The 15,185-nt window shown below is 41.2% G+C and overlaps 1 protein-coding gene across 1 annotated transcript in view; it reads left to right on the top strand.

The window, feature by feature from the left end:
* Positions 1–14,768, top strand: part of MOXD1 (monooxygenase DBH like 1) — an 85,536-nt gene extending 70,768 nt beyond the window's left edge. The window contains exons 11-12 of the mRNA XM_080664041.1: positions 12,704–12,872; positions 13,342–14,768. Coding sequence (XP_080520167.1) covers positions 12,704–12,872; positions 13,342–13,509 — 337 coding nt within the window. The 3' untranslated portion in view covers positions 13,510–14,768. The remainder of the gene's footprint in view (positions 1–12,703; positions 12,873–13,341) is intronic.
* The last annotated feature ends 417 nt before the right edge of the window (positions 14,769–15,185 follow it).

The following is a 15,185-nucleotide window of genomic DNA, read 5'->3' as shown; positions in this document are numbered from 1 at the left end:
GGTGTTCAATATAAACTACACCATTTGAACAAGCAGTCTAGGTCTGAATAGGGTGGCTTATCAACTCCAGAAATTGATTTCTCACAGTTCAGGAGGCTGGAAAGTCCAAGATCAAAACTGGGGCAGAATCAGTGTCTGGTGAAGCCTCACTTCCTCATGGACTGTCATCCTCTCATAGTAACCTTATGGGGCAGAAGGAGCAAGAGGGCTTTCTCAGGCTGCTTTTATAGGGGCACTGATCCCATAAATGAGGGCAGAGACTCCAAAGGCCTCATCTCCTAATAACATCACCTTGGGTGTTAGGATTTCAACATATGGATTTTGGGTGGACACACACATTCAATTTATGGCTGGAAGTGATATTTGAGCAGAAACCCAAGTGATGAGAAGTCAACCATGCAAAGATATCCAGGTATACTCTATGCAAAGAGAATTGTCAGTGTAATGACCTTATGGTGGGTATGAAGCTAGCATGTTCAAAGAGCAATGAGAAGGTGGGTTTGGCTGGAGCAGATGATATATGGTAGGGAAAAAGTGAGGAGGTCTGACAGCAAGTGGGACCAGATCATGTAGGACTTTATAGGCAACATAAGAACTTAAGGTCTTAAGTGCAAAAAGAAGCCATTGCAGTATGTTTTTAAAAAGTGAATTTGTCTACTTTGTTGAGAAAAGATTGGAAAGAATAATACCAATCAGGGGGCTATTGTGATTGTTCAGGTGAGAGGTAAGGGTACCTTGGACCAAAGTGGTGGCAATAGAGTTAGTGAGAAACGGTTACCTTCAGGTTACCTTTTGAAGGTAGCACTCACTGGAATTGATTGATTGCATCACAAGGAATTGGTAAGAGAAAGAGAAAAGTGACGGAAACATGACAATGTGTGAATGGTGTATTGGTATAGGTATAGGGAAACTTGTTTGAAGAAAAAACTGAAAATTTTGTTTTGCTTATATTAAGGTAGATGTAGAGAAAAATAATGGAGAAGAATTAAGGTGCCTAGTGGAAATTTTGGAGTGTATAATTTATTAAATATATGGAAGGATTTTCTAATGATTAGGACTTTTCAAAAGAGACTGATGTAATTAGGCAAAAGTTATGCATAGATTTTTGAGGGGGTATATTTAAGAAGAGGGTACAAAAACAATGAAGACGTGGTATAATTCAGATGCTGATGAAGATGACAATTATGGTCTACTTTTTGTTTCTAAGTATTATAGGGATTAGAAATTATGAACTAAAAAGACTCTTGCTTTAAAAATTAAACTTATCATTTGTAGATGTGTTGTACTGAGTGCCTATCTATCTAACCCAGTGACCATCAAAACAGAAATCTGGATCTACTAAAATACAAATAACAAAATGCTTATGTAAATTAGTTTGTAGTTATGAAATATTTTTAAATGCATGATTTCATGTAAGTTATTTTCATACAATTCCAATAGGTAGAGCAGGACTCGGCAATCCTAGTTTTATAGAGCAGGAAATGGAAACTGAGAGATTAAGACATTTTGTAATTCACAATAAATGGTTTGTATTGTGGTCTATGATTTTATATACATTGAGGCCAGATTATTATGATCTCTGAACACATAATAATCTGGCCACTCAGTATATATATATATATATATATATTAGAGGCCCAGTGCATGAATTCATGCATGGGTGGGGTCTGGCCAGCCTGGCCAGGGGGAGGGGACATGGGCAGTTGGCCGGCCTGCCTGCTAGTCAAACTCCTGGTCGAGGGGACAATTTGCATATTAGCCTTTTATTATATAGGATATACACTGAGTGGCCAGATTATTATGCATTCAGAGATCATAATAATCTGGCCACTCTGTGTATATACTAGAGGCCTGTTGCATGAAATTCATGCACTGGGGGGGGGGGAGGTCCCTCAGCCCGGCCTGCAACCTCTCACAGTCCGGGAGCCCTTGGGAGTTGTCCAACTGCTGGCTTAGGCCCGCTCCCCTTCATTCCACTGGTCATTTTGCCATTTGGTCTTTTTGCATATTAGGCTTTTATTATATACTAGAGGCCCATTGCAGGAAGATTCCTGCAATAGGGCTTCCTGCAGCGGTCTGCTTCCCTCCCTTCTCCCCCGCCCCACCTCCTTTCTCCCCCCACCCTTCTCCACAGCCCCGCCTGCTTCCCTTCCTTCTCCGTGGCCCCATTTGCTTGCTTCTCTGCAGCTTCACTCCCTTCTGCAATGCTTGGCTTCCTTCTGCGCTGTCTTCAGTCTTCGCTCTACTCCTGGATATGCAAATTAGCCGCCATCTTGGTCGGGTTAATTTGCATACTCATGCCTGATTGGCTTGTGGGAGTGGCTTGTGGGTGTAGTGGAGTGATGGCTAATTTGCATATTACTCTTTTATCAGATAGGATGATATGCCTTTTGTTAAAAAGAAATTTATATATATATAAGCCTAAGCGACCGAATGACTGAATGACCAAATGACCGGTCGACCGGTCACTATGACGTGCACTGACCACCAGGGGGCAGAGGCTCAACACAGGAGCTGCCCCCTTGTTGGTCAGTGCGCTCCCACAGCGAGAATGCCGCTCAGCTGACCGACCCATCCCAATGGCCCACCAGCCAGGCAGCAGCCACTCACTTTCTCAGTATTCCTGCAAGTCCAACCTTCGGAGAAAGGGCCCGGCACTGATGGACCAGTGCTGCCGGCAGGCTCCTGACAGTGCTGCTGGCCTCCTGGAAGTCGACTTCGGGCACCATGGCCACTTCCCCTCCCTAGATGCTCTGCAAGGAAGAAACAATATAAAAGCGGTCGCCAGGTAGCTCCTGCGCAAACGTCAGAGGGATGGATCCAGATCCCGGGCCAGCAAGGGCATCCCACTGCCTGTCCAGAGGGCTGATTGCATCCCGGCCTCCTTCCACCCCAGCCCCTTGGGATGGGTGCCAGACACAGGGCTCATGGCTGGCGAGCGTGGCTGTGGCGGCACGAGCCTCTCCTGAACGGGCACAGTGGGGCCAGGATGAGCGGGGGTGGCAGGCAGGAGTGGCAGGTGGCATTGGACTGCCGGTTTCAGCCCAATCCCCACAGGCCATGCCGAGGGACCCCACCTGTGCAGGAATTTGTGCACCGGGCTTCTAGTATATCTATATATATAAAAGCCCAGTGACCAGAACGGCAGAACGACCGGTGGCTATTATGTGCACTGTGGCAGCCAACCAGCCTGATCTGGGCCCTGATCAGCTGCCTGCCCCTGGCTGGCTGGGCCCCCGATCAGCCCCCAACACCCAGATACGGGGTGGGACCAGCTGGCCAACCACCCGCAGCCTGGCCCAATGGGCCCCCACTGGGGTGGGCCAGACAAACCCCACCTGTGCATGAATTTGTGCACTGGGCCTCTAGTATATAAATAAAATAGTAAAAATCAAAACACATAAAATGTCATTCTGAAAACACTGGGAGATAGTCTTATATTTTCTTTTGTGTTTATTGGTGTAAAGCCTCTGAAAATGCCCCCTTTCCATGGCCCAGTGAGCTCTGTCATGCCCATGCCTTAGGTTACCCCCAGGAAGTGGGGTTCTTCATCACTTAGAGAGACAGGAAAATTGCTTCACAGAACAAGGCCACTTTTGAGATGTCATTGCCCACCTAAAATCATTTAACTACAAGTTAAATATTCTTCAAAAATCTGAGTGAAAAAAAGCCTCTGTTATAAAATACATGTTTGGATTTTAAATCAAACTTTCAAGTATTTTTCATCATCACAGTGATATAAATATTATTGAAGGCCAAACTAACAAGGTACTGGTTAAAAGATCAGAAAGAGAGGAATGGTCTGGGTGATTTTTCTGTTTTGCTTAAAAGAAAATTGCTAATTTGGTTTCAGGATACAGTACTAAAAAGGAATATCATATAACATGGAACCCCAAATCTCTTATTTTGTGCTTTTAATATAATAATTAGTTAGGTGCCCTATTTCATTTTAAACATTCCATAGCAATCCTAAGATTAGAGGATGACTTGGTAGAAAAATAGAGACAACTATATCCTGTTACAGGATTTCTCTGTTCTGGAGGATGCAGTTTTTCTTTGCCTCCTACAGATCTGGCAAGGCTTAAAGAAGAACAAAAAGTTACAAAGATTAGATAACAGAATAGATAATGAGTTTATATGAATTCTCTATTTTCTGCAACACCACACATCCATGCAGCTCCAGGCAAGTTCATGTGATGGAAAGTTCCTGTGTTACTTGTTCTGTTTCTGTAAAAGAATTGAGAGAGGTGTTTCTTTTTTTCTTTATAGTAAAAATCACTTTATGCTTATAATGTGTAAAAGTAACAAATGCTTATTATAAAGAGTTTAGGTAATGCAGAAAAAGTTTCAAAAAGATGATAAAAGCCATCACCTCAACTTCTGGTAGGAAAAAAAAACACTAAATACTAACATTAATTGAAAGTTATTTGTAGAATCTTTCTATGTAGGTATTGATATAAAGATGAGTATATTATTATTATAAAGATTATAACTTTTTCTGTGTTTTAAACAAAAACATTAACATTTAATTTTGTTTTAATTTATCAGAAGAAAAAAATACTGAACAATTGTTGAACTTCAAATAAATGTTGCTGTTGTTTTTAACCACAGGAGGCAGTATTTAATAAATGAGCTCACAAATATTGAGAAAATAGATCATAAAAAACATTAAGATGTCACACTCACTTTTTAAAAACTACATGATTGGGTCTTTTGGAATTTTTTTCCTTATGTTTAAATTTTGGGTTTTGTTGTTATTGTTGATTATTTTCTTATATTTGTTTTGTTATTCTTTTCTTTTTCTTTCTCTCCCCCTCCCCCAAACTACATGCTTTAATCATAGATCATCCTATCTAATAAAAGAGTAATATGCAAATTAACCATCACTCCACTACACCCACCAGCCATGCCCACCAGCCAATCACGAGAGAATATGCAAATAAACCCAACCAAGATGGCTACAGCCACAGAGAGCAGGAGGGAGGCTTGGGTTTCCCTGGAAATGGAGGAAGCCAAGCTTTCCACCTGCCCTTGCCAGCCTAGGCCTCCACTCAAGGCTACAAAGTTTCAATGATAGAAGATACATAAACCCAAACAGAAATGGCGGCAGCCACGGAGCTGGAAAGAGCAGGAGGCTAGGGTTGCCCACGGTGATGGAGGAAGCCAAGCTTTCCGCACACCCTGGCCGGCCCAGGCCTCCGCTTAAGGCAACAAAGTTTCAATTATAGAAGATACATAAATCCCCCCCAAAATGGCTGCCACCACAGAGCAAGCAGAAGGCTTGGCTTCGCTCCAGGCTACAAAGTTTCAATTGTAGAAGATAAATAAATCCCAGATCCCAGGGCCTCTGCTTGGGTCACCAGGGGGCGTGGCCGGCCTGCAAACCACCACAGGCCCCTCACCCAGGCCGCCTCACACCCCAAGGAAACCCCCACCCTGATCCGGGATACCCTTCAGGGCAAACCAGCTGGCCCCCACCCATGCACCAGGACTCTATCCTATTAATAAAAGAGTAATATGCAGATTGACCATCACTCCAACACACAAGATGGCTGCCCCCATGTGGTCAAAGATCCTGCCCCTATGTGGACACAAGATGGCCACCACAAGATGGCCATCAGGGGAGGGCAGTTAGGAGGGACCAGGCCTGCAGGGGAGAGCAGTTAGTGGTGACCAGGCCTGTAGTGGAGGGCAGTTGCAGGGGACCCAGGCCTGCAGGGGAGGGCAGTTAGGGGCAAACAGGCTGGCAGGGGAGCAGTTAGGCATCAATCAGGCTGGCAGGGGAGTGGTTAGGGGGTGATCAGGCTGGCAGGCAGAAGCGTTTAGGGGCAATCAGGAAGGCAGGCAGGTGAGCAGTTGGGAGCCAGTAGTCCTGGATTGTGAGAGGGATGTCTGACTGCCCATTTAAGCCCAATCCCTCCGGGATCAACCTGGGACCCCTCAAGGGATGTCCAACTGCTTAAACGGGCAGTTGGATATCCCTTGAGGGGTCCCAGATTGGAGAGGGTGCAGGCTGGGCTGAGGGACACCCCCCTCCCCCATGCATGAATTTTGTGCACCGGGCCTCTAGTAGAAGATACATAAATCCCAACAGAAATGGCTGCTGCCATGGAGCAAGCAGAAGGCTTGGTCCCACTCCAGGCTACAAAGTTTCAATTGTAGAAGATAAATAAACCCCAGATACCAGTGCCTCCGCTTGGGTCACCAGGGGGCGTGGCCAGACTGCAAACCACCACAGGCCCCTCCCAGGCCGCCCCACACCCCAAGGGAACCCCCACCCTGATCCGGGATACCCTTCAGGGCAAACCATCTGGCCCCCACCTGTGCACCAGGCCTCTATCATATCTAATAAAAGAGTAATATGCAGATTGACCATCACTCCAACACACATGATAGCTGCCCTTATGTGGTCAAAGATCCTGCCCCCATGTGGACACAAGATGGCCACCACAAGATGGCCATCAGGGGAGGGCAGTTGGGAGGAACTAGGCCTGCTGGGGAGGGCAGTTAGGGGTGACCCGGCTGGCAGAGGAGGGAAGTTGGGGGTGACTGGGTCTGCAGGGAAGGGCAGTTAGGGGGGACCCAGGCCTCAGGAGAGAGCAGTTGGGGGGGACCAGGCCTGTAGGGGAGGGCAGTTAGGGGTGACCAGGCCTGCAGGGGAAGGCAGTTAGGGGCAAACAGGATGGCAGGGGAGCAGTTAAGCATCAATCAGGCTGGCAGGGGAGTGGTTAGGGCAGGGGTGGGCAAACTTTTTGACTCGAGGGCCACAATGGGTTCTTAAACTGGACCGGAGGGCCGGAACAAAAGCATGGATGGAGTGTTTGTGTGAACTAATATAAATTCAAAGTAAAGGAGCGGAGGGGAGAGCAAGAGAACCCTCCGCTCTTTCGGCTCCACGGGCGGGATAGAACAGCCGAACGGGCCAGATCCGGCCCGCGGGCCGTAGTTTGCCCATGGCTGGGTTAGGGGGTGATCAGGCTAGCAGGCAGAAGTGGTTAGGGGCAATCAGGAAGGCAAGCAGGCGAGCAGTTGGGAGCCAGCAGTCCTGGATTGTGAGAGGGATGTCTGACTGCCCGTTTAGTGGGATCGGGTCTAAACGGGCAGTCGGACATCAGTCGAGGGGTCCCAGATTGGAGAGGGTGCAGACTGGGCTGAGGGACACCCGCCCCCCCCTGCCATGCATGAATTTCGTGCACCGGGCCTCTAGTGAAAAATAAGGAGGACACTCATACTTTCACATTGTCTCTGACCACCCTTTTCTATAACTCCAAATATTTGTTATTCATATTATAATGTTTGTATTTTCAAGATTTTTATTTTCACATTTAATTTTAAAAGCCAATTCTAACAACATTTAAGGCAACTATACTTTTAAAATAGATTCAGTGATAATTCAGAACCTTTATATCATTTCTACATTTATGAGTTCTTTAATTTGATTCATCATATTTTCTTCTCAAGTTGTTTAATCAAGAAGGGTTTCCAGGTGCTTTGTGCCCGGAGTTCTTTTACATTTTTTGAATTCCTGCACTTATATTTAGACAGCATTTGGGTGGAGATATTTTGGGTTCACTTCTCTCCCTCTCCTCGCCCCTTAGAAGATCTCTTGGAATGAATGGGAGCATTCGTCCTTTACCTGTAGAACACGTAAGTTAACTTGAACATATTCCAGTGTTGAGCATCTGAATCAAATTTTCCTGAGACACAAAGTGTTCTTTCAGTACATACATTCACTCCCCACGCCCCCCCCCTTTTTTTTTTTTGCATTTCAGGGAAGTTTTAGTGTAGCTATGCATTTTTTTCTAATCTACTTTAGAATTTTTTTCAAGAATTTTATAATTTTTCAGAAGTGCTCTTTTGCATCTTGCTTTTTAAAAATGTATTTGCTACTAAAGTTGTTTTGTCCTAAATTTATTTCCTTTGTTCTGCTATCTTCCTGTTCATCTCACTCTGTTGTTTCATCATCTTTTATTTGAGTTCTTGTTTAATCGAATTCATGTTCTTGTTAAATGAGCTAATAACATGAAACACATGTGGGAATTCTCTCCAGTATAATTGGTTTATATTTTCTTCTAGTGTCAGTTTTTTCCTGTCTCTTTACACGAAGTGTGAAATACTTTCCTTTTCTCCCTGTGTTTGCATGGTTATGTCATTTCTTACTTCTGAGGAGTCAGGTTTTCCTAAAACTTGTCTTTGACACAATGTAGGTGAATTCTTGACTTTCTTCTAAGAAAATCTGAGAATAGCTTTCTTTCTTGCCACACCACAGTTAGAGGTTTAGGTGATATATTTTATGTGCCTACTTTTATATATTTTGATGGTAAAGGGCTGTGGGTATACTCTATATTACAATGCATGGATTCACCCTCCCTCAGATTTTGTTAAAAATCTATTCAAGGAAGTTTTCTAACTGGTACGTACTGCCTCCCTCTCCCTGGAGGAATGTCCCAGGCTTTCCATCATGTTGTCAAAGCGGCTGCAGCCCCAAAGCCTTCACTTCTTACTCGGGAGACTGCCTCGCGGTGTACTTCCCAACACCCATTTCCCTAGAGAGTGGCAAGAGGGTTAGGACTTGAACCTTGTTCAGTCAGATTTCCTGGCTTCATTCTTTAACAGTTAGATTGTAAAGTTTGGCATTATGTTGTATCCCTTTTCATTCGCTTGTTGGTATATTCTTATTTCTTTTTTATTCTTTATTTTAAAAGTCAAATTGCTTGGAGCAGAACTTACATGCAATAAAATGCACCCATTTTTGTTAGGAAGTTTTCTCAGCTGTGTACACCCATGTAACCCCATCACAAATAAGATACAGTGATTTCCATCACCCCCATCGGTTCTCCTCGGGGCCCATCTGGAGACAATCCCGTGGAACTGTGAATATGCTTTATGTCGCTATACTAGTTTGATTTTTTCTAGATTTTATAAAAATGTGATCATATAGTACATGCTCTTTTATGCCTGTTTTTTGTTTGTTTGTTTGTTGTTGTTGTTTTGACCTAGACGTTTCTGAGATTCATCTATGCTGGTACATGTATCAGCAGTCCATTCCTCTTTGTTGCTGAGCAGTATTCCCCTGTGTGGATACACCCAAGTTTGTTTATCAGTTCAGCAGTTAAAAGACATTTGTATTGTTTCCTGTTGTGGCTATTAGGAAGAAATCTGCTGTGAACATTATTGTATTCATCTTTGCATGGACATATGTCTTCAATTTTCAGAGTTAATACCTAGTGGTGGAGCCACTGGATTGTATACAAAGTTTACACTTATTTAACAAGACTTCCATCATTTTCTCCAAAATGGTGGACCTTTTTACGTTCTCACCAGTAATACACAAGAACTCCTATGGCTTAACATTCTTTCAATGTTTTATATTTACAATATTTTAAATTTCATCTATTTTAATGTGTATGTAGTGTGATATCTTATTGTGGTTTTATTTTCCATTTCCCTCATGACTAACAATGTTGAGCCTCTTTTCACATGATTATTGGTCTTTTATATATGATCCTCTTTAATTTTTCAAATTTTTGTCTATTGTTTAGTTGGGTTATTTATTTTATTATTGACTTGTAAGAATTTTTTATATTTTTAAAGAGTTCTTTATACTTTGGATATAAGTCCTTTGTCAGATATATTTTTACAAGTAATATCCCCCATTCTGTGGTTTGATTTTCCTTTTTTTAGCTCTATTTTTGAAGTCAATTTAATCATTTATGGTTTGTTTTATGCTTTTGGTATCCTGTGTAAGAAATCTTTGCCTACCCAAGGTCATGAAGATTTTCTCCTGTGTTTTATTTCCCTAAGAAGTTTATAGTTTTAGGTTTTACATTTTGGTTGATGATATATTTTAAATAAATATCTGTGTGTGGTATGAGCTAAATGCTGAGGTTTATTGTTTTTCCTATGGATATCAAGTTGTTTAAGAACCATTTGATGAAAAAACCCACCCGTTTCCCATTGAATGACATTGGAATGTTTGTTGAAAATCATTTGACCATGAACTGACTATTTCTGGACTCTGAATTCTGTATCATGGTTGTATATGTTTAGCCTTAATATAATACCACACTCAATTATTATAGTTTTATAATAGTATATCTTTAAATAAGAGGGTATAAATCTCTAAACATTGTCATTTTTTTTCTTCCTCCAAATTGTTATGGATAGTCTGTTTATTTCTTTTTTGTATATATTTTTTAATCAACTTATCAATTAGATTAAACTTACAAAGAAAAATTACTCATTATTACACAATATTAACGTGATTTATTTTTATCAACTACAGTAATATATAAATAATACCCTTTTAAAAATGTTTATCTGGGTAGACATTTACAGTATGCCTAGATGTGTAGAAATGTAATTGTTTTAATTTCTAGAACATTCCTAGTCTTCCTAACTAATTCCCAGTCCCAGTGATAGCAGAAGAACTTGCTATTTCAAGGTCAACTATTTCTGGTTTAAAGCTTAGTCTGATAAGGAAAAGTACTCAAGATAAATGTTCACTTTTTCAGGATTTCTCCTCTTTCTGTTTTGTCCTCTTTTCTCCAGAGGTAACCTGAAAGTGTGGTGTAGGACAGGCTGAAAGTGACAGTGTGATGTTGTCATAGAGTAGGGCCTGAACAAAGTTAGGAGGAATGGAAAGGAGACAGTAAACATGAGCCAGGGATGCCATCTCAGAGACAGTCAGGTTACTCAGTCAGGCGATGCTGTTTCCCACATATGAACCATTGGGCTTTTCCTTTAAAACCCTTTCCACTTATTGATAGTAAGTTAACAAATGTGTTTATACCTCATGTCAAAAAATACTAGTTTACTGACATAGTCTAGCAGCAAAGCTTTTTAAGATTTTATCTACGTACCATAATACAGTATTCATTCTCATCAGCAAGTCTGCTGGAACTCCGAGGGTTTAGGCCACCTCAGATCGTTAGCAGAGATTCCAGTGCCACCTTGTGGTGTGTTAGGTGGCCACAGGCTGATGATTCCCCTCCTCCCCCCAGTATTTCCCTAGCTATGAAGTTGATTTCTTTTTTTCCAGCTGGATACCTTACTTTTCTGAAGAGTAAATTTCATTTTCAGTATTTGATTTAAAAATTATTATATATTTAATAAAACCTATATGTAGCTTTTATTGTATTTAAAAGGACATTGTACATAAACATAATAGCACCTTTCAAGTCAAGTTTTTACTTTATACTGATTCTGAATTGCATCTTTACAAATCTTCACAGCATGTTTAAATATTAAAATGCGACGGATTCTAGGTCATTGATAGATATGCTTAATGTAGAGTGATGCTGACTGCTTTTCCTTTATAGCATTTAAAATTAGAGTCTCTACAAAATAGTGCATTTAAAACTCAACGAAGATATATTGACTTTAATTAAAGGTAAAAAGGAAGTTAGGACTGAAGAATAGAAGCATCATCGTATGGTATGCGTTGTTTTTCATTGTATAATTTACTAGAGTATGGAGGAAATAATTTTAATTTAGACATTAAGAATTTATCTTTATAAATCTAAAAAATTAATAAAGGATGTTTAGTTTACTTAATAAGAGAATATTCAATGTGCTTGAATATGTTATGTGTTTAAAAGAAGAATTTGTGAAGATAAAATATGAAAATATAGATTCCTCAGAGGTTAATTATTTGGTAATTATTGGAACATCTTGGTGTCTCATGGAAGCCAGATTCTGATGGTTACCATGATAATCTACTGGAAGGCCCATGGATTCATTTATGTAAATTTTTATATATATCAGCACTTATACTTTTCCTTCTTTCAGGAATCCATAATATAAACATATTTAATGAAGAGTAACTTTTCAAGCAGGTCTTGTCATTCTTCTGTGATTTGTTCTTTCTTTCTTGGACATTTAACAGGTTGTTTTATTAGAGCAGCAAGTAGAAGCAAAGCTCATAGTCTGAAGAATATTTCTTTTCTCAGTAAAATTGTAAAAACGTTTCAATTTCAAATCTTTTGAATTTATCTCCATGTCAGCAAGCCAGAATAGGGTGGCCACTAGGGGTCAGGCTTCTCAACTGTGTGGAACTGAAATGTCCATCTCAGTTACAGGACTTTTAAAGATCCTACACATTTCTTTTTTTTTTTTTTAATATATTTTTATTGATTTCAGAGAGGAAGGGAGAGGGAGAGAGAGACAGAAACATGAATGATGAGAGAGAATCATTGATAGGCTGCCTCCTGCACAGCCCCCACTGGGGATGGAGCCCTCAAGTCCGGCCTGTACCCTGACGGGGAATCGAACAGTGACCTCCCGGTTAATAGGTCAACATTCAATCACTGAGCCATGCCAGCCGGGCCCAACACATTTCTTTATTCCACTATTGGCATTTCAATATTTAGAACTGTTGGCTTAGCAGTTATATTGTTAACTAGAGCCAAAACAAATAAATGAGGAATTGTGAGACTCTGGGGAAGCTTTCAGAGCTAAAATTGTCTAAAAGTAATACCCATCTGCCAATAAAACAAGGAATTTCATTTTTTAAAAAATGTCATCCTCCTTATTTGGTATGTATTTCCTCCAGTAACTGCTGATGAGTTCATCAATGTGTTGCATTAGGTCATCATTGTTTGTAAAAATGAACAAGTATGATGTCTGCTGAAAAGTAATGGAAACGTGTAATGCCTTTATTCTGAATATTACTAATTGTGTTTTTTTTTAATTTTAAATACAGGACCTGGCCTTTTATTATCAAAAGCCCCAAGCAATATAAAAACCTTTCCTTCATGGATGCGATGAATAAGTTTAAGTGGACTAAAAAGGAAGGTCTGTCCTTCAACAAGCTTGTCCTGAGCCTGCCGGTGAACGTGAGATGCTCCAAGACTGACAATGCAGAGTGGTCGGTAAGCCCTGCTTTGTTTTAATCTTCGGGGGAAACCAGATGTCACATTTTACCTGAATCCACAACAGGTGAAGTCTAGGGAACAGATGAATACCCATAAATCCAATGACCCATTCGATAATTTGCTTAATGATTACCTGGGGTTGACCAAACACTCCAGATTTCTTTCTTTTTAAAGAGGAGATTTATTCTAAAACTCAAGTTGTAGTGAAGCAGGAATAGGATGAGATGAGAATTTCAAAAAGCAATGGAGCCTGTTTTGTTTCTCCCCTGTCCCAGAGGCCTGCCTGGCCCTCTTCCCCACTTCCCTCAGAATCCTTGAGCTTGTGACTGTCCTCATGTTTGACATCCTCAGCAGCCCCACCCCTGTCCCTCTGATTCCTGCAGAAGTGCAGGGACTGAGCAAGCGTGGCCACAGTCCTGCTTTTTGATCACACACTCATTGGCATTGTCTGCTCTTTCACTCTCAGATCCAAGGGATGACGGCCTTGCCTCCAGATATAGAAAGACCGTATAAAGCAGAGCCCTTGATGTGCCCCTCTCCTTCCTCTTCTCTGCACAGAAGCCTCTCTCTCCAGCTGCTGGTGTGCGTCACAGTCCTGGGCAGCATCCTGAGCAGCCTGCACTCCTGGTCCTAGTTCTGTTGTCCTCGGTGACGATGTTTTCTGTGATTGGAAACTCGTTTAATGTGCAGGTTAAAGACACTTTGGGCATGAGGAGTGTGAAGATCGTGGAGACTTCCCTTTCATATGCTCCCTCCCTCCCGACTCTCCCAGTCTCCCTGAGAGATGTCATGGGTTCTCTTCTTTTCCTGAGAAATGGCTGATAAAATGTATCAATTACCAATAAAGCAAAACTGGCCTGACTTAGAACCTTTATCAAACTGTGGACCAAGTCAAGTGGAAGTAAAAGAATTCTTTATTTCCTTCTGCATTACATTTTATTTAAACACCTGTAATTGCTATTTTAATTCTTAAATGTTGGTTTGGCTTCTATATTCCTTTTTAAAACTGCTTTCCTCGTAAAGATGTCAGAAGAAATACTCTCCACTCCCGTTTTCTTCCTCTTTATTGCTCTTTGGGTGTGACTTCCCAAGCATAAACAATGGTCCCCTGCCTTTCAGTGTTACGCAGTTCTGTCTTTTTCTGTGAATTCCCCGAGGGTCCCATACCTCTGCTTTTTGATGATGCCCATTTTCATCTCTTCATTTATCTGAGTCTATTGGTACAACCCCTAACCCACCTCAGAGTGCTTCTGCATCCTGCTCAGCCCTGGCCAGGGGAGTGTTTTCGTGAGCTCTGGCACTAAAAAGAAAGAGAAGAATGAGGCTATGGGAAACAGAGAAATGGTACCTAACTGATTGTAGGCTGAGGGAAAAAATGTAGTTGGCTGCAACCCTGTGCTGTCAGGGGCCCTTTTTGGGGTTCCAGGTCAAAGGCCAGACAGTGTGAGCCAGCAGAGGAGGGTGTGAGGTCCACGTAGCACCTCACTGACCGCGGTCGGGGTCACACATGTTGCCTACTGGCTCAATTCGAGTCACACTTGCTATTGTAGATTTATTTTTATATTAAGTAACAGACTAACTTTCCATAATACAATTGCTACCAAATGAAAATCTTGTGAGTTTTTGGGTTCTCTTTGTATAGTTCAGCTAAATCTTGTTAAGTGTCCTTTCATCATTTCTTAAGTTTGGATCATATGAATAAACCAAATGAAAGTAAATTTTTCTGTGGCAACTTGTACCCTCCTTGAGAGAAGTGATTCTGTACTGATGTTTCCAGTCAAATCAATTCAGCACTTTGCATTTTCTATCCTGTGTTTAAGCCCTTTCTCCCCAGCAAACAATGTCTTCAATACTAACTATTTTGTCTTTTAAATAAATGCTATGTTTTGGTGTATTTCCTTCCTGATTCTAAGAATTTTGTCCACATAATGAAATGTCTGTAGTATTTATGAGGCATATATTATAGTTAGCTTTTCTTCTTTTTATTTCATAACTGCTATATCAGACTTTACTATTTTTCTATACTAATATTTATATAAGAAATATGATAATCCCAGACATTCCCTATCTGAAATTTTATGTTTATTTTTCCTTCAGGACATCTGAATCTGAGATGTCAAAGTAAAATGATTTCCTTTGGAAATTATGTAATATTATCTGTTTTCATTGTTCTTGGTGAGGAAGGTAAACATACTGGCTAAAAAAGGATACACAGCTTTTGGAGGCTTGCATTTTTGGAGAAATGGGAATCTATTTTTTCAGTGGATGTTACTAAGAATAAAGCTGACATTGTTCTGCTACAAATTTTAC

The sequence above is a fragment of the Plecotus auritus genome (assembly GCF_963455305.1).
Source record: "Plecotus auritus genome assembly, chromosome: 4".
NCBI classification, from domain to species: Eukaryota; Metazoa; Chordata; class Mammalia; order Chiroptera; family Vespertilionidae; genus Plecotus; species Plecotus auritus.
The sequence above is the reverse complement of the archived record's forward strand: the minus strand, read 5'-3'. Positions and strand labels throughout refer to the sequence as shown.